Below are 24,732 nucleotides of genomic sequence, written 5' to 3' on the forward strand. Positions count from 1 at the left end.
AATATATAGTCCCTGGAGAAGGGAATGGCAACCCACTGTTGTATACTTGCCTGGAAAATTCCATGGACAGAGAACCCTACAGTCCATGGGATCACAAAGAGTCCAAAACGACCGAGCAGCTCACACTTTCACTTTTTTCACTTTCATATAGTATATAATTTATATGATTATATATTTGTAATATACAAATATATGTTTTATATATATTTATATATAATTAACTGCAAATTTAACTTTCCTAAGAAGGATAATTTTTGCTCTTTTTTAGCTGTAATTCAATTTTATTATGAAATAAACATAGAAATTAAACAATAAATCAAATATTTCCATATGCAAACATACAAGTATATACTCATTATATATGTTTGTTGAGACTATAAATCATAGAATAGAACTTTGAGGGGTTTCAACTTGTATTATCTGTTTTAATATAATTATTATTGAAGTAATGTAATTTAATTCACAATTATGTTCTTAATTAGATAACTTTTAATGTTCTATACTGAAGGTGTTTTCACTTGGCATGTATTTTTTAAATAATGTCATTTGAAAACAGAAAACAATCATGTATAAATTAGAGAAAATCAGGCAACCTTGGATGCTCCTTAAATTTGATAGTAGTTTTAATAAAGTGACAATGGTTGGATGCAAGCATGGAAGGTGCTCATGTACTAAATAAAATTACACCCCAAAATCAACTTGCATGTGTGTTGAGTCATGTCTGACTCTTTCTAACCCTATGGACTGTAGGCTCCTCTGTCCATGGGATTCTCCAGGCAAGAATACTAGAGTGGGTTGCCATTTCCTCCTCCAGGGGATCTTCCCCATCCAGGAATTCAACCTCCAACCCATGTCTTCTGCATCTCCAGCATTGCAAGTGGATTCTTTACCACTGAGACACCCGGGAAGCCCCAAAATCAACTTACAAGGCCCATTAAGTTTGCTTTTTAATCTGCTTTTTTGAAAAACCGAACTCCAAATGATTAACTTGACATGGTCATAACTTTCCTATGTAAACTGGGCTTAAGCACATAAATATACTGTCTGGTGGAGGCAACTTGATACATTTGACCATTGTTATAGTTGGACAGAGGAGTCTGGTGTGCTGCAGTCCATGGCATCATGAAAGAGTTGGACACAACTTAGCAACTCAACAAAAAAATAGTCAGAATGAGGCTCACTTAATGTATCGATACTTTCATACCCAGTATTATAAACACAAATAGGATATAAGGATTGATAGACGTTTCTCTCTTTCTTCCTCTCTCTCTCTTTCCCCTTTGTTTGTTAATTACAAGTATTTTTCATGATTTGAATATCCCATCCCAGTTTGCAATTAAGTGCAAGTAAAACTGGCCTATAACATAAATATGCATCATTTCATATAATCCCCAAGTTTGTATTTCTTATCTGTTATCCTTTGTATCTCAGTATCTATATTTTACTAGTCTTCCCAAAATATTCATATAAGTAAAATTATAATTTAGTCTGATCTCAGTGTGAACAGTCGTTAATTATTGATTTAGAAGAATCAATAAGTTTACACAAATAATAGGCAAGGGTAAATGTCTTTAGGACATAACTTGTACCAGTCGATGAACATACAGAGACTCTTAAGGTCGTGGTGTTCTTGACCTGGTTAGTAAATATGTTTGTGTACCTGAGATCTCTCTCTAATAATATTGATAAAATGACAAGAATTTAATACTGTAACTCACTTTCAGTTTAATAAAAATGCAGTGATATTTAGCTACAGAATATAACAATTTAATGTCATCTTGCCTACACCCAAAAATATGTGTACAGTTTTATTGCCAAGAGAGTGAAGGGCATCAAAATGGCACAAGGTCAAGACAAGGTCACCTGAGGTAGGATGGGAAACTGAACCCCGCATCCCCCAGGCAGATCCACAACCACTCAGCTCGTGCTCTGTTAACATCAGGATGTCAGTCAGACCAGCTTTCTTCTGCAGCTGTTGCTGAAATAAAGTCAGCTGTTGTGTTATTAATCATATCAAGAACTTGTCACAGGCGGTATGACACAGTCTGACAAATGTGGGCTCTTCACCCTAATGTTGGGTCAGTCCCATGAAAGTAACAGTTCTCTGTTCTGTCCAGTGCAAGACATATGCATGCGTGCTGGAGGGGCACCTGATGGGGCTCACGATTGACTTCAGCACCGGCTTCATCTGCTTCGACGCTGCAACCAAGGTAGGTTACCCCGTCAGCTTGAGCATGAGGCAGGCGTCATGCGCTGAGAACAACTGAAACTGCTTCCAACTACTGTCAGCAGGCTGCCTGGTGATCAGGTGTCAAATTTTATTCATAGGAGATAAATTATGCCTCAATCTGCTTATAGAAAAAAGTTTGAATTTTAATAAAACTAATGTTTTGCCACAAAACATCACAACTATATGAAGTGTATGTACTGGAGTGGGTAACCATTCCCTTCTCCAGAGGATCTTCCCAACACAGGGACTGAACCTGAGTCTCCTGCGTTGCAGGCAGATTCTTTACTGTCTGAACCATCAGGAAAGTCCCATATATACATGTATATCTATGTATTATATATAGATGGGCTTCCCTGGGAGGTAAAGAATCCACCTGCAATATGGGAGAGGAGGAGGGCATGGCAACCCACTCCAGTATTCTTGTCTGGAGAATTCCCATGAACAGAGGAGCCTGACAGGCTACAGACAATACAGTCGCAAAGAGTCAGACACAACTGAGCAACTAAGCAGAACACATATATATAATCTCACTGTCTCACAGTGAAGGGAAATTTTCTTCTTCCAGAATAATTTTTTTAAACAAAGTATTCTTTTATATTTTTCTGTGTTCACATCTCCAATATCAAAAATGGGGAAAGTTTTTTTTTTTTAGCTTTATAGGTAGTGGGCTTCCCTGGGGGCTCAGATGGTAAAGAATCCACCTGCAATGCGGGAGACCTGGGTTCGATCCCTGGGTTGGGAAGATCCCCTGGAGGAGGGCATGGCAACCCACTCCAGTATTCTTGCCTGGAGAAATCACATAGACAGAGGAGCCTGGTGACTACAGTCTATGGGAACGCAAAGAGTCGGACAGGACTGAGTGACTAAGCACACAGCACAGGTAGTATGTTAGAATTACAGGATGGAGGCTCACTGGTCCTCAGCAAAGGGAGTTCAAGGCAGCCTGGAAGCATGTAACTAAATCAGTTCAATTCAGCACGGAAAGACCACTCATCCCAAGGTAACTTGTTATATGTTGCTGATTTAATGAACGCCTTTACATTTGAATCAATTTCTAGGAATAAAGATTTCTTTGAATTGCAGGATTTTTAAATCATACTTTGGCAGGAAAAAAAGGAAAATGATTGACTTGTAGTAATAAAGTTCATAGCTAAGCTTAGAAATCAAATTAGTCAAATTGAAGAATAGCACTGCCTCAAAAATCAAATGTCTTAGGGCTCATGTGTTAATTTAGCAGTTATTTAATAAAGTGCTTAGTCTCTGTCAGTGGAGCAGCCTTCAGAAAACCTGGAGGAGAATAAAGCAGTGGTGGCTTATTACGTTGTCAGGTATATTGACTTAGATGTAGCCATCTCAGTAAACTCATTTCATGTTCTCCCCAGAGCTGTTGCTCTCCATTAAGCTGGCAAAGGTGTGTGCATATGCTACAAAGAAATCACTGGCAAAGGGCTGATTTCTACAGAGAATTGCTAATATGAGTCATAAATGTGGCTGAATTTCATCACGTTGCCAGAAAAAAAAAGTGACGACCAACAATAAACAACACGAAAACAACCCCCCAAGGATCCAAGAAATTTATACCAGCAAAACCAAAATTTTCTGCCAGTCTTTATTATGCCGACAGCATGTAAACTTACTCAAAGTAAGATTATTATGTTATAAATAACAGCACACCACATCCAGCAGCATGTGGAAACATGCAAGAGCCTCTTTTTCCATGTATATCTTGATTATTCTAAAATTTACATGGATATGTTTACTGTAAATACTCTGTGTAATCAGTGTCCCTTGTCATGATGTGGGGATTTGTGGAACTCCGAGAAGCTAGGAGCCATGCCGTGCAGGGCCACACAAGACGGACAGGTCATAGTGAAGAGTTCCATGACTTTAAGCTATTGCAAAACAACCCACAGGTCTACATTTTAGAAGGACTTTTTCTGTTTGTTTGTTTGTTTGTTTTTTCTTCTCTTTTAAGAGAGTCCAAATAAACTGTCAAAGTGATCATCTGTTTAAACCTCTATAAATGTTCCATTTATTTGATGGAAATACTGATACATACAAACATTATATAGGGATAATAATGTAGAGTCCATGTGAGGGGAAACAAATTAAAACATTTGATCAGGATGTTTCATTCAGTCTTAGACCCCTGGCCCAATGCTGCTGAGTTTCTGTTCTGTTGACTCCAGCTGAGATACGCACCTGGCTTCCTCAGGATGCATTCGGAGCCCCTGAGCACCGCAGGTCCACCCTAGAGCTTGTTGTCCATCTTGTTCTGACTCCACTGCATTCCACTCTCCATTATCAAAAGGAATCTAAATTGTGTCTGTGCCCGGGCCTCTTCCTCAACAACTCCCCCTAAATAAATCTGAAGGTGCACCCTGGCCAATGCAGGCAGTCCTTCTCATTTGAATTCCTGCAGCATCGGCCAGGCCTGCCTTCTCCTTGTGCTTGTTACACACTCTTTTTATGCGACTCTGTGCCTTGACAGTTGAGAGACACAAGGTACTCAGAAAACAGTACCCCCCCCTCAAGACGCCTGCAGTCTCATGAACGGGACTGGTCTGGAACTGGGGGCCCTCGGTGGTCTGGGAGTGTCCCCTGCCTCTTTGTCCCCTCTCCCACCATTGCCAGATGAATGATGTTGCTAAGATGCCTCCTCGTAGTCACTCACTCGGGTGTCCTTTCACCTTGACGAAGATGTGGGTCTGGTTGTTAGCTTGTGCTGCAAGAGGAAGTTCTGTAGAGTAATCAGTTGAAAATCACCTTGTCGCTAACTATGGAAAAAAAACAAAGAAATGGATGATAGGTGTTTTTGCCAATTCCCTGGCATGGCTTTTATTTCATGGTTATCTAAAATGAGATATTCAAATTAATTTATTCACATATATATTTAAATGATTATTTCGTGGAAACCAATGTTGCTTTGGGAAATTAAAGGATATACTGATTACTAAATTGTAGCCTTTGATAAGCATATTTTAGTTTACTTTTTAATGCTGGGATATATAGGACTAACTCAGTATGATTACTTTTACCAGTTAAAAGAGCAGTCTCTCCATTTGAATACAGAGATGAGCTGCACTGACTCACCTGTGTTTTTTTGTTTTTTTCTTTTCTCATTAGGTGGTACTTTGGAGGTATAAGTTTTCTCAGCTGAAAGGTTCCTCAGACGACGGCAAGAGTAAAATTAAATTTTTGTTTCAGAATCCAGATACTAAACAGATTGAAGCAAAGGTAAACCCAAATTCATCACACAAACCACCTCCAACTGAATTCATGCCATTAAGAGACAGAAGGGAGAAAATTTAGGAGATCCGCAAGTGCAAAAACACATATTTTTTGTTAACCTTGGAGTAGCTCTCATGACCAAAGAAATAGATTCGCTTTAAAATTTTAATGACAAATTTTCACTGAAACACGTACTTGAGAATAAATTACACACAACGTTTCATTTCTTAGTTTTAATTTTTGTGAACTGTATTTCTGTCACACTAAAATCATATTCTGGGAACTGAAACATTTTCTTGGTGGTTTCACATTCTAAATAATAATTTATAAAAGATATTCTGATTTGATCACTATTTATCCCCTCTTTGGATGTGAATGAGTGTATGTGTGTACTCAGTCAGTCGTGTCTTCTGTGTGATCTCACGGACTGTAGCCTGCCAGGCTCCTGTCCATGGGATTCTCCAGGCAAGAATACTGGAGTGGGTTGCCATTCCCTCCTTCAGCGGAGCTTCCCAACCCAGGGATCAAATCCACTCCTCTTAAATCTCCTGCATTGACAGGCAGGTTCTTTGCTACTAGCGCCACCTGGGAAACCTTTGGATATGAATACCAATTCCTAAAAAATATTTTTTAAATCAATTCATGTTTTCTGCATGTTATTCTGTTAAATAAAATGAATAAATGAATGATTTTTTGCTTTGCTCCCTGTAGACTTTCAGTATTCTGAAATATATCAGAAAGATTCACTACTTTTATGTTTATGATTATGTATTTGTAGATATTCAAAATCTGAAGGACTTCCTTTGCCCTACCGTGAAATTCACCCCAACAGTCTTTGGGTTAGAATGAGTTATAAATATATTATTTCAGTGGGGAAGAGAGAATAAATAATGAATACCTAAGTGAAAAATGAATTCTATGGAAATGAAAACTCAGATATAAATTTTCAACTCTGACTTAAAATCACCATAATTCAGTTACATCCCAGTACTTATTAAGTCCGGGGGAGGTTTGGCTGACATTCAGTCTTCAAAGGACAGACCCTTCCTGACTCCCGTCCCGGCTCCTGCCGCCCTGCTCTGTGCAGACCAGAGGCTCTCCGCTCCTTTTAACAAGACAGCTTCCTTCTCGCAGCTGGTCCTGCTTTTGTCTGGACTCCTCCCTCCGTCTGCTCGGCTCTGACACTGTCAGAGCACCCACCCCGGCCCTGTGATTGTCCCTAGACTCCTCTCAGCACCTGCTCCTGGGCTCTGAGGGGGCTGTGGAGCGACTCCTCTCTGCCAGCTTCTGGCCCTCTGTTTCCCACATCTGTCTCCAGTCAGTGTGGACGGAGACCTGGGTACCATCACCCTCTCCCTCCTGACTCCCATGTCCTCACCCGGCCCCGCTCGGGTCCTAAATGCAGACCTGTCTGTGGGCACCCCCACCCCGTCCCCCCGGCTGCCGTGGGTGGACCATTGCTCTATGTCATCACACACACTGCTCTTCCAATCGCTTCTTGGTGTCACTATGAGAACGAATCTCTACTCTCCAAAAGGATCTACCTTTAGCTTTTGGCGGATTTTCCACGTTGACACTCAGGACCCATCTTAACATGATGAGTGCTGTCAGTTCTGTGTTCTTCGGGCAAACGTGGAATGTCAGCCGCTAGTTAATACGTTTGATTTGATAAACTCCTTCTCTTCTGATATTTTTAATGCGCTAACCAATCCTGAGTCCACAGCATGAAGCAAAAAAGATAAAGGCAGTGAAATGACTACTAACTACTGTATTTAGACTTCATTAATGTAGCTCACATACCTACTGCTTCCTTAACTATTCTATTTATTAGTCTGCCAGCTTCGAAATGCTACTTTTTATGGTTAGCATGTTTTAGATAATACTTCATAAATTCATTTAATAAGAAATAGTTTCAGAAGCTATTTATTGAACTTAGTAGTGTTATGTCCGACTCTTTGTGACCCCATTGACTATAACCCACCAGGCTCCTCAGTCCATAGGATTCCCCAGCAAGAACACTGGAGTAAGTTGCCATGCCCTCTGCCAGCGGTTCTTCCCAACCCAGGGATCAAAGCCGGGTGTCTTGCATTGCAGGCAGATTTTTTGCCGTCTGAGCCACCAGGTACTCCTCCTTGAATTTAGAGGCAGTAATTTTTGAGTAGTGAAAAGAGAAGTTTCAAAGCCAATGAGACAGTCTGACTATTGGTGAATTGCCAGACTTCTTCAAAGTCACCACCTCCTTCTATAAAATGAGGAAGAAAAAGACCTCCATGGGTGATACTGAAAATACCAAATTAATCATGGACACTGTTTTAAAACCAGCCAATTAGAACAGCGACCAGCTCTATAGAATCATTTAGCCATTCTGGTGTGCATTGCTTCTGCCAATACCACAGAGTTCATATAGTATTAAAACTAGTACAGTTGCTATTTTGTAACCTTTATCACGGTAACTTGTGAGCAGTAATCAGAAGCTCCTTCATAGGAGGAAAGCGGGAAGAATGCCAGCACGTATCACGTCACAGAACTTATAAACTGATGTCACTTGAGAATTCAGCCTTTCCTCACTTTTTCTAAATGAGGGAAGAGGCAACACAATACAGTGGAAAGAAAATTAAGATCAAGTAACTTTAAGTACCTGATGCAAAGAGTCATTGGAAAAGACTCTGATGCTGGAAAGATTGAAGGCAGGAGAAGAAAGGGGCGACAGAGGATGAGATGATTGGATGGCATCACTGACTCAGTGGACATCAGGTTGAGCAAACTCTGGGAGATGGTAAAGGGCAGGGAAGCCTGGTGTGCTGCAGTCCATGAGGGTCACAAAGAGTTGGACACGACTTAGTGACTGAACAATAACTTGAGTAAAACTCTCCTCTTTACCATTTCCCAGCTACATGACCTGGGCAAGTCACCAAATTGTGACTGCTGCCTTGCAGGAAAAATGTAAGGAATAAATACCCATGGTACCTGACATATGGAAGACGATAAATCACTCAGGAATGATTTCATCTTAAAAGAATGTAGCATAAACATAGAGAAAGTATTAAAAAATAGCAGTTGTTATTACTAGAAGACCAGTTAGTAAAGGTGATTACTTATATATGTAAACTGTCCTGTCCACATTTAAGAAATTCAAATGTATAACCATAATCCAAGTTTGTGTCACTTATCAAATTCCTTGGACAATTAATTTATATTAATTTTTAAAATTGTAATGGGGTAAGAGGAACCCCAAGTCAGGGACAGAGACTTCTCCCACATATTATACGATATATGTGCCCTTACTTTATGTCTGTTGTAACACTGACATCTACCCCATGTGGTCATTATTCACCACTGTGCCTTCTCCACTAGATCAAGAATGTGTAAGTGTGAGGAATGTGTCTTATAACCCAGCATTCCTAAGGCTTAACCTGATACTTCCCTGGGAACAGGCGAGTCATAACTGTCTCTGTTTCATTTAATTTAATATCTCCTGGTCCGTTATTTATTCACTGTGTAGACGTGAGAGTTTATTTCTCTGGAATAAATGCCTAGGAGGGCAGTTGCTCAGTCATATGGAAAATGTTCATTTAGTTTTAAAGAAAACGCCAAATCACTGTGCAGAGTAGCTGTGACATTTTGCATTCCCTCCATCAATATACCAGAAACTCAGTCTCCCTACAGCCTCCCCAGCATTTGGAATGGTCACTACCCTTCTTTTCAGGAGTTCTCATTATAGTGTTCTTGCCTGGAGACTCCCAGGGACGGGAGAGCCTGGTGGGCTGCCGTCTATGGGGTCGCATGGAGTCGGACACTACTGAGGCGACTTAGCAGCAGCAGCAGCAGCATAGTTTTAATTTTTATTCCCTGATGACTAGCACTGATTTTTTTTTTGGAGGAGGGTAGGTTTCCAAAATCACTGCACATGGTGACTGCAGCCATGAAATTAAAAGACACTTGCTCCTTTGAAGAAATTCTATGACCAACCTAGACAGCATATGAAAAAGCAGAGACATTACTTTGCTGACAAAGGTCCATCTGGTCAAAACTATGGTCTTTCCAGTAGTCATGTATGGATGTGAGAGTTGGCCTATAAAGAAAGCTGGACGCTGAAGAATTGATGCTTTCTAACTGTGATGTTGGAGAAGACTCTTGAGAGTCACTTGGACTTCAAGGAGATCAAATAAGTCAATCACAAAAGAAATCAACCCTGAATATTCATTGGAAGGACTAATGCTGAAGTTGAACTTCAATACTTTGGCCACCTGGTACAAAGAATTGACTTATGGGAAAAGACTGATGCTGGGAAAGATTGAAGGCAGGAGGAGAAGGGGATGGGATGGTTGGGTGGTATCACTGATTCAGTGGGCATGAGTTTGAGCAAGCTCTGGGAGTTGATGATGGATAGGGAAGCCTGGCGTTCTGCAGTCCATGAGGTCGCAAACAGTCGGACATGACTGAGCAACTGAACTGAACTGAATGACTAGCAGTGATGAACAACTTCTTATGTGACTATTTTCTAAGTAATTATGTCCCCTTTGGTGAAACATCTCTTCCTGCTTTTTGCCTGTTTTCAAATTGTATTTTGTGATCTGTTTTACTTAGAGTTTTATGAGTTATTATATACTGGATTGGCCAAGAAGTTCGGAAAAAACCCAAGCAAACTTCTTGGCCAATTCAATAATTTTTATACAAGGGTTTGTTAGATGTAATGTTTGCAAATATTTTCTTCCAGTTTGTAATTTGTGTTTCATCTTCTTCACAGTGTATCGTGTATCTTGCAGAGAAATTTAAAGATTTTTAGAAATCAAATTATCAGTTCTTTCTCTTAGAAATAATGATTTTAGTGTCATGTAAAAAAATTCTTCAGCACATCACAAGGGCCAGAGGTTTTCTCTTATGCCATTTTCAAAATGTTTTATAGGCTTGCCATCAACAGTTAAATATGTGATACATCTGAGTCTAGTTTTTTCCTATAAGTTGTGGGGTTTGACTGACCTTCTGTTTTGCCTGTGGTTATCCGGTTACAACACCACCATTTGTTGTAAAGACCACTCTTCCTCTGTTGAATTATTTTAGCAGCTTCATCGGAAAATCACCTGGTCCTACCTCTGTGGCACTACTGCTTGGTTCATTTTTGCATCTGTTACTTTGCTAGTATTGTCCATTCTTCGACAAAGTAGCTAAATGACGATCCTTGAAATGGATGGTTCTGTCCACTTTATGGTTATCTTTCAGAATTGCTTTAGTTGTCCTCATTTCCTTGTGTTTCCATGGACGTTTCAGAATTATCCTCTTTATATCCATGCATAATCTCAGAGGCACTTCTGGAGGGAGGGCATGACAGATATCAATTTCAGGAGAATTGACATCTTGACTATGCTGCTTTCTTAACGCAATGAAGACAGACTATTCTATTTTTTTGGACTTTTGATTTATTTCTTCAGTATTGTGTAGTTTTCATTATATAGATCCTATGCATATTTTGTTAAAGTTAGATAAACCATTTATTCTTTTTTTTTGAGGGGATATAAACATCTTAAAATTTTTCATTTTCCAAATATTAATGCTAATATGTAGCAATATAATTAACATTTATATATTTACATTGCATCCTGAAACCTGTATATATATACACACACACACACACAAACACACATATATACGGATTATTAGTTCTAGCTCTTTTGTTTCTATTTATGCTTTTTAAAATTCTTCCAGTTTATTTACATAGATTACTAAGGCATATGGAAATAAGGAAAGATATTTCTTTTTTCAGATTCATATAGCATTGCTATCTTTTTCTTGCCTACAATTTTAAATGATGTATTGAATACCAGTAAAGAGTGTGGACATTCTTCATTTGTTCCTTATTTTAGGGAAAATCATCTAGCTTTTCACCAAGTGAGTGAGTGAAAGTCACTCAGTCGTATCTGACTCTTTGCGACCCCATGGACTGTATAGTCCATGGAATTCTCCAGGCCACAATACTGGAGTGGGTAGTCTTTCCCTTCTCCAGGGCATCTTCCCAACCCAGGAATCAAACCCAGGTCTCCCGCATCGCAGGTGGACTCTTTACCAGTTGAGGCAGTGGTCTAATAAAATTATTTTCTCAGGTTGAGCTAGGTCCCATATTTTTCTAAAGGTTTTATTATGAGTGATTATCAATTAATATGACAATGTCAGTTTTCTTATTTGGCTTCTTAATGCAACAGAATTTATTAACAGATTTTCAGATACTGACCCTGTCTTACAACTGGAATAAACCCTACTTAATAATGATGTGGAATTTCTTACATATGTGGCTGAATTTTATTTGTCAAAATTTTAAGTATTTTTGCTTTTACATCTTCGAGAGTTACTGGTCTGTAGGGGCTTTTTTTGTTGTTTTTTGTTTGGTTGACTGGTTGGTTTGGTACTGTCTTTGCCTACTTTTGGTATTGGAACAAGCTGTCTTTATAAAATGAGTTGAAAATGTTCCTCCTCTTTTTTTATTTTCTGGAAGATATTGTATACCATTGTTGTTGACTCTTCCCTAAAAGTTTAGTAAAGTTCTCTGGTAGAACCACATTAGTCAGGAGATTTTATTTTGAGGATTTTTTAAACTATGAATTCAACTTGCTTAGTAGATAACTATTCAAATTATCTATTCCTATCAGATGATTTGTGGTAATTTTTACTTTCCAAGGTCTTCATCAATTTTATTTAAGCTGTCAAATTAATGTTTATAGACTTTTTCATAGTATTTCCTTATTGTCACTTTGAAGTCTGCAGGTTCTGTAATAGCATCCCTAATTCATCCCTGATGTTAATAATTGGTGCCTTCTTTCTATTTATCTGTCAGTCTTGTTAGAGACTATCCAAAGAACTAATAGTTCTCCTTTATTTCCTCAGTTGAGCTCTGTAATACTTGATGAATTCTGCCCTCACCTTTATTATTTACTTCTCTTTGGTTGCTTTGGTTTTATATTGCTTTTCTTTTTCTGATTTCACAAGGTGGAATTTTTAAATTGTTGACTCAAAACTTTTTTGTTGCTAATATAAAAATTTAATTCCAGAATTTCCTTCTTAGGACTGCATTCTACAAATTTTGATATATTGTATTTCTATTTTTATTCAACTCAGTGTATTTTTAATTTCCCTCAAGACTTCCTCTTTAATAGATGGATTTTCTTTTAGGAAGTGTGATGTTTATGTTCTATGTATCTGGAGACTTTTGTTATATTTCTAGAATTGATTACTAGTATGATACAGTTAGTCAGAGAATATATTCTATATGATTTCACTTCATTTTTCTCTTACCTTATGTCAGATACTCTACTTGAATAAGACAAAATAGACTTTAAAATACTGTTCAAAATATAGAGAAAGTTATATAATGAAAAAAGGGTCAATTCAACAAAAAGTTATAACAATTATCAGTATATATGTACTAACATCAGAGCACCTAATGTATAAAAATATTGACATATCTGAAGAGAATAACTGACAGAAATGCAATCATAGTAAGAGACTTCAAAGACATTACTTTGCTGACAAAGGTCCATCTAGTTAAAGCTATGTTTTTTTCAGTAGTCCTGTATGGATGTGAGAGTTGGACCATAAAGAAGGCCGAGTGCCAGAGAACTGATGCTTTTCAATTATGGTGCTGAAGACTCTTGAGAGTCCCTTGGACTGCAAGAAGATCAAACCAGCCAATCCTGAAGGAAATTAAGCCTGAACATTCATTGGAAGGACTGATGCTGAAGCTCCAATACTTTGGCCTCCTGATACAAAGAGCTGACTCACTGGAAAAGGCACTGATGTTGGGAAGACTGAGGACAAAAGAAGGGCCATCAGAGAATGAGATGGTTAGATGGCATCACCAACTCAATGGACATGAATTTGAGCAAACTTCAGGAAATAGTGCAAGAAGGGAATCCTGCACCATGTAGTCCATGAGATCACAAAGACTGGGGCACAACTTACCAACTCAGTCAGTTCAGTTCAGTCGCTCAGTCATGACTGACTCTGCGACCCCATGGACTGCAGCATGCCAGGCCTCCCTGTCCATCACCAACTCCCAGAGCTTGCTCAAACTCACTTCCGTTGAGTCGGTATTGCCATCCAATCATCCCATCCTCTGTTGTCCCTTTCTCCTCCTGCTTTAAGTCTTTCCCAGCATCAGGGTCTTTTCCAATCAGTCAGGTGGCCAAAGTATTGGAGTTTCAGCTTCAGCATCAGTCCTTTCAGTGAATGTTCAGGACTGATTTCCTTTAGAATTGAATGGTTGGATCTCCTTGCAGTCCAAGGCACTCTCCAGAGTCTTCTCCAACATCACAGTTAGAAAGCATCAGCTCTTCAACACTCAGCTTTCTTTCTAGTCCAACTGTCACATCCATACATGACTACTGGAAAAACCGTAGCTTTGACTAGATGGACCTTTGTCTGCAAAGTAATGTCTTTGCTTTTTAATATGCTGTCTAGGTTGGTCATAGCCTTTCTTCCAAGAGCAGGCATCTTTTAATTTCATGGCTGCAGTCACCATCTGCAGTGATTTTGGAGCCCAAGAAAATTAAGTTGCTCCTTGGTTCCATTGTTTTCCCATCTATTTGTCATGAAGTAATGGGGACGGATGCCATGATCTTCTTTTTTTTTTTTTTTTTTTTTTTTTTTAATTTTTTTATTAGTTGGAGGCTAATTACTTCACAACATTTCAGTGGGTTTTGTCATACATTGATATGAATCAGCCATAGATTTACACTTATTCCCCATCCCGATCCCCCCTCCCACCTCCCTCTTCACCCGACTCCTCTGGGTCTTCCCAGTGCACCAGGCCCGAGCACTTGTCTCATGCATCCCACCTGGGCTGGTGATCTGTTTCACCATAGATAGTATACATGCTGTTCTTTTGAAACATCCCACCCTCACATTCTCCCACAGAGTTCAAAAGTCTGTTCTGTATTTCTGTGTCTCTTTTTCTGTTTTGCATATAGGGTTATCATTACCATCTTTCTAAATTCCATATATAGTAAAGTTGCAGGATATAAAGTTAACACACAGAAATCCCTTGCATTCCTATATACTAACAATGAAAAAACAGAAAGAGAAATTAAGGAAACAATACCATTCACCATTGCAACAAAAAGAATAAAATACTTAGGAGTATATCTACCTAAAGAAACAAAAGACCTATACATAGAAAACTATAAAACACTGATGAAAGAAATCAAAGAGGACACAAACAGATGGAGAAACATACCGTGTTCATGGATTGGAAGAATCAATATTGTCAAAATGGCTATTCTACCCAAAGCAATCTATAGATTCAATGCAATCCCTATCAAGCTACCAACGGTATTTTTCACAGAACTAGACCAAAGAATTTCACAATTTGTATGGAAATACAAAAAACCTCGAATAGCCAAAGTAATCTTGAGAAAGAAGAATGGAACTGGAGGAATCAACCTGCCTGACTTCAGACTCTACTACAAAGCCACAGTCATCAAGACAGTATGGTACTGGCACAAAGACAGAAATATAGATCAATGGAACAGAATAGAAAGCCCAGAGATAAATCCACGAACCTATGGACACCTTATCTTTGACAAAGGAGGCAAGGATATACAATGGAAAAAAGACAACCTCTTTAACAAGTGGTGCTGGGAAAACTGGTCAACCACTTGTAAAAGAATGAAACTAGAACACTTTCTAACACCATACACAAGGATCTTCATTTTTTGAATGTTGAGTTTTAAGCCAGCTTTTTCACTCTCCTTTTTCACTTTCATCAAGAGGCTCTTTGGTTCTTCACTTTCTGCCATAAAAGTAGTATCATCTGCATATCTGAGGTTATTGATATTTCTCCCAGCAATCTTGATTCCAGCTTGTGCTTCATCCAGCCCACCATTTCATATGCTGTACTCTGCATATTAGTTAAATAAGCAGGGTGACAGTATACATTTTTGATGTACCCCTTTCCCAATTTGGAACCAGTCCATTGTTCCATGTCTGGGTTCTAACTGTTGCTTCTTAACCTGCATACAGATTTCTCAGGAGGCAGGTAAGCTGGTCTGGTATTCCCATCTCTTTAAGAATTTTCCACAGTTTTGTTGTTATCTACACAGTCAAATTCTTTGGCATAATCAATAAAGTAGAAGTTTTTCTGGAATTCTCTTGCTTTTTCTATGATCCATTAGGTGTTAACCATTTGATCTCGGGTTCCTCTGCCTTTTCCAAATCCAGCTTGAACATCTGTAGGTTCTTGGTTCACATACTGTTAAAGCCTGACTTGGAGAATTTTGAGCATTACTTTGCTAGCTTGTGAGATGAATGCAATTGTGCAGTGATTAGAACATTCTTTGGCATTGCCTTTCTTTGGGGTTAGAATGAAAACTGACATTTTCTACTCCTGTGGCCACTAATAAGTTTTCCAAATTTGCTGGCATATTGAGTGCAACATTTTCACAGCACCATCTTTTAGGGTTTGAAATAGCTCAACTGGAATTCCATCACCTCCACTACCTTTGTTGGTAGTGATGCTTCCTGAGGCCCACTTGACTTCTCATTCCAGGATGTCTGGCTCTAGGTAAGTAATCACACCATCGTGGTTATCTGGCTCATGAAGATCTTTTTGTATAGTTCTTTTGTGTATTCTTGCTGCCTCTTCTTAATGTCTTCTGCTTCTGTTAGGTCCATATCAATTCTGTCCTTTATTGTCCCCATCTTTGCATGAAATGTTCCCTTGGTATCTCTAATTCCTTAAAGAGATTGCTAGTCTTTCCCATTCTATTGTTTTCCTCTGTTTCTTTACATTGATCACCGAGGAAGGCTTTCTTATCTCTCCTTTCTATTCTTTGGAACTCTACATTCAAATGGGTATATCTTTCCTTTTCTCCTTTGCCTTTAGCTTCTCTTCTTTTCTCAGCTATTTGTAAGCCCTCCTCAGACAACCATTTTGCCTTTTTGCATTTCTTTTTCTTGGAAATGGTCTTGATCCCTGCCTCCTGTACAATGTCATGAACCTCTGTCCATAGTTCTTCAAGCACTCTGTCTATCAAATCGAATCCCTTGAATCTTTTTGTCACTTCCACTGTATGACTATAAGGGATTTGATTTAGGGCATATATGAATGGTCTAGTGGTTTTCCCTACTTTCTTAAATTTAAGTCTGAATTTGGCAATAAGGAGTTCATGATCTGAGCCACAGTCAGCTCCCAGTCTTGTTTTTGCTGACTGTATAAAGCTTCTCCATCTTTGGCTGCAAAGAATCTAATCAATCTGATTTCGGTATTGACCATCTGCTGATGTCCACTTACCAAGTGAACAACAGCAAAAGGAGACTTCAATACCCCACTTTTATTAAATCTCAAAGTTGTATTTTTGAAAAGAAAAACAAAACTCAGAAACTGTTAAAGAAAAAAGAGATACACTCATATAAACAAATTTAGAAATGAAAGAGGAGACTTTACAATGGATAACACAGAAATAAAAAAGAATAAACTAAAAACTTCACCATAATACCTAATACTATAAAACTCCTGGGAGAAAACATAGGTAAAAAACTTCTTGACACTGGTCTTGACAATAATATTTTGGATATGATTCAAAATATGATATATGATATAAAAGCATAGGCAACAAAAGCCAAAATAGACAAGTGGTAGTACATTAAATTAAAATGATTTGCATAGCAAAGAAAATTTTTTAAAAGCATTCTAAGTAATGTGAAAAAATTTTACTTGCAAACCATGCATCCAATAATGAGTTAATTTCCAAAATATATAAGGAACTCATACTACTCAATACCAAGATACAAATAATACAGTTAAAATGAGCTAGGGTCTAATAGACACTTCTCAAAAAAGAAATGTAAATAGCTATCAAATACATAAGAATTTGCTCAATATTTCTAAATCTCATGGTAACACAATTCAAAAACACAGTGAGATATCACCTTACACCAATATGGGCAACTGTCAACAAAAGGACAAAGATAATAATGTAGGCAAAGATAAGAAGAAAGGAAACCCTTGTGAATCTCTGGTGGGAATGTAAATTGGTACCACTCTGATAGAAATCAGTATGAGGATTCCCCTAGAGGTAAATAAGGGTGCCACATTATCCAGCAATCCCCCTTCTGGATATTTTTCCAAATTAATTGAAGTCTATATCTTGAAAATATATCGGTTTCCCTTATGCAAGATTTGTGGTGATTGTTCAGTTGGTAAGTCGTGTTCGACTCTTTGCAACCCCATTGACTGCAGGCCTCCAGGCTTCCCTGTCCTCCACTGTCTCTCAGAGTTTGCTCAAGTTATACAAGATTAATAGAGACCTAATGAGTAATGTGGTGATGGTAGGTAATGATATGAAATACTTGACATTTGTGGTAAAGATAGGTAGTCAGTAAACCACTCCTAGCATACACTCTAGTAGTTATAGAGGTTGTGGTATATGAATTAGTTTGATTGTGGTGTGCTTTTTACAGTGCATATATTTATCAGAACATCAACTCATGCACCTTAAACACATAGTTTTATATGTCTAAGATATCATCAAAAAGCTGTATTAAAAAAAAAAACTGATGAAATGATTTAGTAAAGGGACTCAGTTCTTGCTATATGTGATAAGTACACAGCTTTAAATAAGACATATTCTCATAGTAAAAATATATACCAGATTACAACGCAAATATATTAAAGTCAGAGCTTATTTCACAAGAGATATTGTTTGTTTGGGGAATATGATTGTTTGAGTTGCTGCGCATATTGCAAGATTAAAAGTTTTAAATAGTATTTCAATTTTCCATTGTGAAAAGCCTTAGAAATACTTAAAAAAGGACGAGAGTTGGGGAAATATACTTTGTTTTTTGTTTTTGTTGTTGCTTTTGTTGTTTTATGGCTATACAAAGACAATGTTATAATACCAAAACTGGTTATTTTTTTTTCTCTGAAAGTAGAAATTCATAAATTCTCACTTCATTACTCAGAAAGCTTAGTAAATTTGCCATCAGTTTTTCAAAGCCTCATTAAACTTCCCAGAACTTTCCTAGTAGAACAGAGGGGTGGTTCCCTATTTAAATCATGAGCAGTATTGCAGTTATTTGATAATTAATTTAAAAGCTCATTTTATTGTTACTGGGTACTTTTTTAAAGTGCTGTTTTTATGATGTTAGTATAAATGCTAATTCATCAAGGATTACCAACATATTCTCATTGTTGGCCATAAGCAAATTTCCTAGGTAAAAAAAAAAAAAAAATATATATATATATATATATTTGCTTACTATTTTTAACATTTCATTATTATTTTTATGTGTATCTATTTTTAAGTTATAATTTGATATAATACAAGAAGTCAGAGAATCCCCAGACTTCAAAATAGTCTGCGTTCTAAAGGCATTGTTATCGTTTTATTCATTGAAATTCATGACCATCCCTCTAGGGAAACAACTGTTAAAGTCTTTCATAAACTAGTGTATACAGCATATTAGTCCTAAATTACTGGATTTAACATCTGGCAGCCAAGGTATTACTTTTTGTACAATAAGAGAAGGAAAAAGAAGATTGCTTTTTTATTTAGTGGAACAGAGCAGAGTTTGGAAACATCTCTAAATAGACTTTTTCCCCAAAATCCTTCCTGCCCCCAATCTCCATGGTCTCAGAGACATCAAGTGGCCCCAAGAGAACTTCCCACATAATATAAGGTTTAGTAAGACTTAAATCAGAAATTGAGGATTGAATCCCAGTAATGCTACTTACCAGCTATTCTCTATAAATCTTCATTTTCTGATTATAAATTGTGGATAAAAGTGTCTGCCCAAAAGGATTGCTCTCAGGATGAAATGCAGGCAAGGACTGAGTACACAACACTTCAGATGCTGAGTCAGCACCTGCCAGAGACCCTACTAAAGAATGCATGATGTGCTGAAGTCTGCCTTTCAGATGATAATGACTCATCGTCTAAGCAGATTCCTATGTGGCATTTGGAGGGCTCATGAACTAGGAAGTTTAATATTCACAAAGCCAAACCCAGGAGGGACTGGGGCCGACAATCTTCCTCTGCATAGAAAAGTGAAAGATCAGCTTCCCAGCTAGCCTGTTGTTCAGTTTCTCACTCTTTCTGGCATCTGGAACCAGAGGTTTTCTAGAACTCTCCTTTCAGTGCGAACTCCCAGAGCCCCAGCTGTTTAGATTCTGGAGAAGAAAAATGAGGACTGAGCGGCTCCTGCTTGTAATGAGGTCCTTTGTCAAAGCGGTTTGGTGCCTCATACTGCGATAGAAACTGGAGCAGCTGGGAGTGAATGGGGATGGAGGTGGGAATGAGGTGTGTGTGTGTCTGTGTGTGTGTGTGTGTGTGTGCACACATGTGTGCATGTGTGTGGTTTACATACAACTGATTTTATCCAAAATCATAGTGTAGAAGAAACGAGTGACTGGATGTAAATGGGGCGAATGAATCAAGTGTGTGTATGTGAGATTTACATTCCTCTGATCTTACCTAAAACTTTATTTCAAATTCTTGATTGGAGCAGGGAAATGAGTACATGATGAAGGAAAACTCTGCACTGGATACTCATCTTCCTTGAAAAGAGCTCCTAAGCTCCTGGGAATCCCCAAGGGTTCCAAGTCATGTTTATTTCTCCCTGAGAATGTTTTCCTCCTTGTGCTTAATCTATTTCCAAGCCTCTTATATTCTTCATAGGGATGTTGAATTTTATTTACCCACATATGTTAAGAATCCCAACTTCTTTTAATCTAGTAAGCTAGAAAACTTAACCTGGTATTTTTTAGGTAAAACATATATTAACTGCCTCCAAAGTAAGCAACTGTCAGAGGGAACATGTTGAGGGCGTGATACTTTTTGCTTTTCCCTTTTTCCCCAAAGTCACCATTCACCTATAGAAGGAATGGAATTGCGTTTTTATTTAATATAAGTAAAAACATTTTGAAAATCAAAATTTTAAGAATAAAGATATACTTGAAAGCTTTTCTAAGGAGGCAAAGTAACTCAAAATAATCAGGTATGGTGTTATCTTCTCATTATAAAAAAAAAATCAAAATTGCAAAAATCATGAAAGCATTTGAAAATGGAAAAAAAAAAGTGAATTTTGACGCCCAGAACTATTTGATTATGAAAATGGTGATTACCCTGGTAAAGCCCATTTGCGGTGCTTGTCCGTACTTGATGTGACACAGACCTTGTTCCCTGAGGTATGTACTGAAAACAGTTGGCAGCAGTTTTTGTAAGACTGCGGCTGCCTGAGTTGGTGAAAACAGCTGCAACAGCTGTGCAGTGGTGTCTCACTGTGGGCTCTGCATGTCTCTGATGTCGCTGATGCTGAGCATTTCTGACAATGCTGATACTCCTTTCGTGTACCTGCTGGCCATCTACACATCTTCTTTGAGAGAAATGTCTATTCATATCTCCTGCCCATTTTTTTAATCAGAGTGTGTTGCGTTTTTTGCTGTTGAGTTATATGAATTCCTTACATTTTTGGATATTAAGACCTCATCAGATAATTTGCAAATCCTTCCTCAGTTATTCAACCAAATATCTTGAAATTGTCCTTGACACGAGTTTACTTTCAATCCCACACATTTTTTAGTTGAAAAACTTTACAACGTCCCTTCTTTCTTTCAATCATATTCCCACAAAGTTTATCGACAGTGTGGCCCGAATTATCATTTTAATACCAATTCTTGTTACTCTGTGCTCAGAAATCTCCAGTGGCTTTCTGTGTCACTTGGAGTAAAGCTCATAAAGCCCTAGAAAACCCTGCCTTATTCCTCAGCCTCATTTCTTGACCTATTGTTGTTGTCTAGTTACTGAGTTACTAAGTTATAACTTAGTTACTAAGATGTATCTGACTCTTTTGTGACCCCATGGGTTGTAGCCCACCAGGCTCCTAAGTCCATGGGATGTCCCAGGCAAGAATAATTCTGGAGCGGGTTGTCATTCCCTTCTCCCGGGGATCTTCCCCACCCAGGGATCGAACCCACATTTCCTGTGTCTCCTGCATTGACAGGTGGATTCTTTACCACTGAGCTTCCTGGGAAGCCCCCATTATTCACTCAGTTCATTCCATCCCAGTGCTAACAGCTCCTGGCCTTTCCTCAAGCTCTCCTAGAATATCTCCATCTCAGGGTCTCTGAAATTGACTTCTTGCCTAGAGTGTTTCTCTCACAAACATCCAGATGGCTTACTCCTTTATCTCTTGAGGTTTTGCCTTCATGACAACATGGATTTCCCATCCCACAGCCCCTCCTACACACTGCTCTTTTCCATGCTTTATTTTCTTATCACTGCGCTTATCACTACATCCAGAAATATTAATTTGTTTATGCCCTTCCACACTGTATCCTGCTCGAGACTATAACTCCCAGGAGGAGATTTTTTCTGTCTGCATTGCTTATTACTCTGTCTTTTCAACAAGGAAAAGACCAGATGCATAGTAAACCCTCAATGAACATTCATTGAGTGAATGATTACATTTTGAGGAGAGTTATGCTTAGCGAGATTCATGGGCTCCAGAAGAGCTCTGTTTCAAGGAGATGGTAAATGACTTGATGGACATTATCTGTGGATGCTCAGTAGACAGGTGGACCTGAAAGTCTAGAATTTACATTGGAAATGAGGAAAAGAGTGTTACTTGTGTATATAACAATACAAATCAAAGCCTTAGGAGTAGATGTGATGGCCAAAAGTGACCACTGAGCTTAGGAAAGATGAGTTGATGTTGGAATCAAAGGCTAAACTTAAGCACATCTCTGCATCCTGCCTTTTCTTCTGATTGCCTTTAATTTCTTGCCCACCCCACAGCTGAAAATAGGTGTAAAATTTTAAAGTGCCAACTACATCTAATCATTGACATATTCTTGACAAGGTATGAAAATATTAATCATTCTGAAATGTCTTCATATTTAGACTATTTATTTTTCTGACAGCCAAGCTATAATCTCCAGTTTAACAGAGATGTGGCAAATATATTTTTGAGAAAAAGTTACTTGTACTTTTGCCCAGTTGCAACATTCAACAGTATTCTCCCTTTTACCAAGAGTACAGAAAGCACACCTCATGTTTTCCAAAGCCTTCCCACCTTTTTACACCTAGTGGATTTTTACAAATTGACACTGAATGCATTCAAAACCTGTGCGTAAAATGAGCTGGCTGCAGAGAGAATGAAGGGGCTCTTTTGTGGACTGAAATGTGACCAGAGGAAACCTGCTGCATGACCAGTAACACCTCACAGTGACATGAGGCAGGTTACTAAACATAAGGCTCCTGAAATCATGATGACCGAGAAACTAAAATCACTTTTAGGTGGAGTCATTTTAGGAATTTAAAATACTTAAACCAGAGCTCTGGTGTTTTAATACTTAGCATCGGAAACTAAGAACTCACAACATCATGAAGGGAATTACTTTGACCGCATAGCTATCTCGCCTACATTGAATAGATGCATTGATTTAACAACCAAGTATGATAATCAAAACTAATTAAATTTAAAATGAGTGCACACATTATATTTTAGAAGTGAACTTCTTGCTTATAGCATCGAAAACATTCATATCCCTTGCTTTTAGTATTTCATATTCATTGTCCAACAGCAAATAGCAATTGATTCTAGAGAGTAGTGAAGAGTACTTGTTAATCATTCTAATCCAAATTCTTCATTTGAATTGTCTCTATAGAGATAAAAATACTTTTAAATCTACTGCTTCTCTTTGTTTACATTTTATCAAAAGTAAAATTTTAATCCGGCCAAGTGTATTTCTGTGCAGCGTTGATCAATGTTGAAAAGACTCTCCTGGGTGATAATCATGTTAAGTCCTTCCAGCTCCTGGAGCACTGCATTTTGAAGTAAATCTGCATTTGAAATTAATATCTGAAACAAAAGTGCCTACAGTTTCCATACATTAGATATCTTTGATTCTAGTTAAGTTTACTGCACTTTAAAGAGAAGGTCTAGCTACTCTCTAGTAGTGTGGTGATGTTTCATTTATCTCAAAGAAATTGATTTTTATTTTGTGTGACTCATTTCTCTGTCCCTTTCAGGAGCTGGAGTTTTCGAATCTCTTTGCTGTTCTCCACTGCATTCATTCCTTCTTTGCTGCCAAAGTGGCTTGTTTGGACCCTCTGTTTCTAAGCAGTCAGGCCGCCGCCTCTGCGGCTTCCAGCTCCGGAGTACCAAGCAAAGCCAAGTACATGACCTGAGCCTGAGCTCGGCCTCCCTCTCGTCTTGACTTGTAAACAGGACGACCTTACTCATCGCCGCAGACAATGGAGAAGCCATCACATCCCCAAGTTAGCAGTGAAGCCACGAGGAAATCTGAGTGGAGGAGAAGAAGGTCAGACGGATCCCCAAAGCACTGCCGTTTGGAAGGCCTCAGGGGATCATCCTAAATGAGCGGGATGACTTGCTCCTCCTTGTTGGGTCAGGACCACTGCGTTGCTTTCATCAAAAGGGAAGACAAACCGATGAATGACGGGAGTGTGTAAATAATATAAAAATTGTAAGCTACCTATAAATAAAACACCCATTAAACAGTCACGTCTGTATTTTAGACTATTTTATATGACAAATACATGAAGGGCCTGATCAGGAACCAGTGCCCTGCTATTGTGTGAGGAGCAACAGGAGGAGGCAGAGGCCCTGAGACCAGCATGAAGACCCTTGTCCAAGAAGAGAGCACCTCAGCTCACTGGTGTGGATTTCTCCTTATAGCTTCACCCCATGACTTGACATTGGCACCCCAGTTTGTGTATGCTGTTGTAAATCATTGCTGAGAATTTCAAAAAGATCATTACATTCGACCTACAATAGCCACGATGTGAAATGGGGTATTTCTTCCTGGGGTCACTGACACCAAATGTTTTATTCACAGCCAGTATTCCTTCAAAGATGCCAAAATGTGCTAATTTAGTGAGGAATGAAGGAAACATCTATGAACCTCTTGTTCTTTCCTTCATTTAAGGAGATTTCTATTTTCCCTGTAATTTATTATTAAATTAAAATTTCATAAATTTTCAGTGACCCCAAAAGCTTTCATAGAGAAAATATCAATTCATGTGGTGTAAGAAACAGTTCCTTCTTGTATTCCTAACCCCACCTACTAATCTTTATCGGAAATGTCCCCAAGTATTCTCAAATCTATTACTTTTGCTGGGTGGATGACATCGTTCCATTTTAGTTAGAGTATATGAGAGAATAAAGTGAGATATGAAAATAATAGTTAAAACTTCTACCTTATGATGTTATAAAAAGCAGTCATGCAATGCCAAACTATATGAATTATTGTAGGCATCTTG

At 38.3% G+C, this 24,732-nt stretch overlaps 1 protein-coding gene across 1 annotated transcript in view; it reads left to right on the forward strand.

Annotated features, from left to right (window-relative positions):
• Positions 1-24,289, forward strand: part of SNTG1 (syntrophin gamma 1) — a 375,824-nt gene extending 351,535 nt beyond the window's left edge. The window contains exons 17-19 of the mRNA XM_043880416.1: positions 2,118-2,210; positions 5,357-5,467; positions 23,479-24,289. Coding sequence (XP_043736351.1) covers positions 2,118-2,210; positions 5,357-5,467; positions 23,479-23,637 — 363 coding nt within the window. The 3' untranslated portion in view covers positions 23,638-24,289. The remainder of the gene's footprint in view (positions 1-2,117; positions 2,211-5,356; positions 5,468-23,478) is intronic.
• Positions 24,290-24,732: the final 443 nt, after the last annotated feature.

This window comes from Cervus elaphus, chromosome 21 (assembly GCF_910594005.1).
Source record: "Cervus elaphus chromosome 21, mCerEla1.1, whole genome shotgun sequence".
Lineage (NCBI taxonomy): Eukaryota > Metazoa > Chordata > Mammalia > Artiodactyla > Cervidae > Cervus > Cervus elaphus.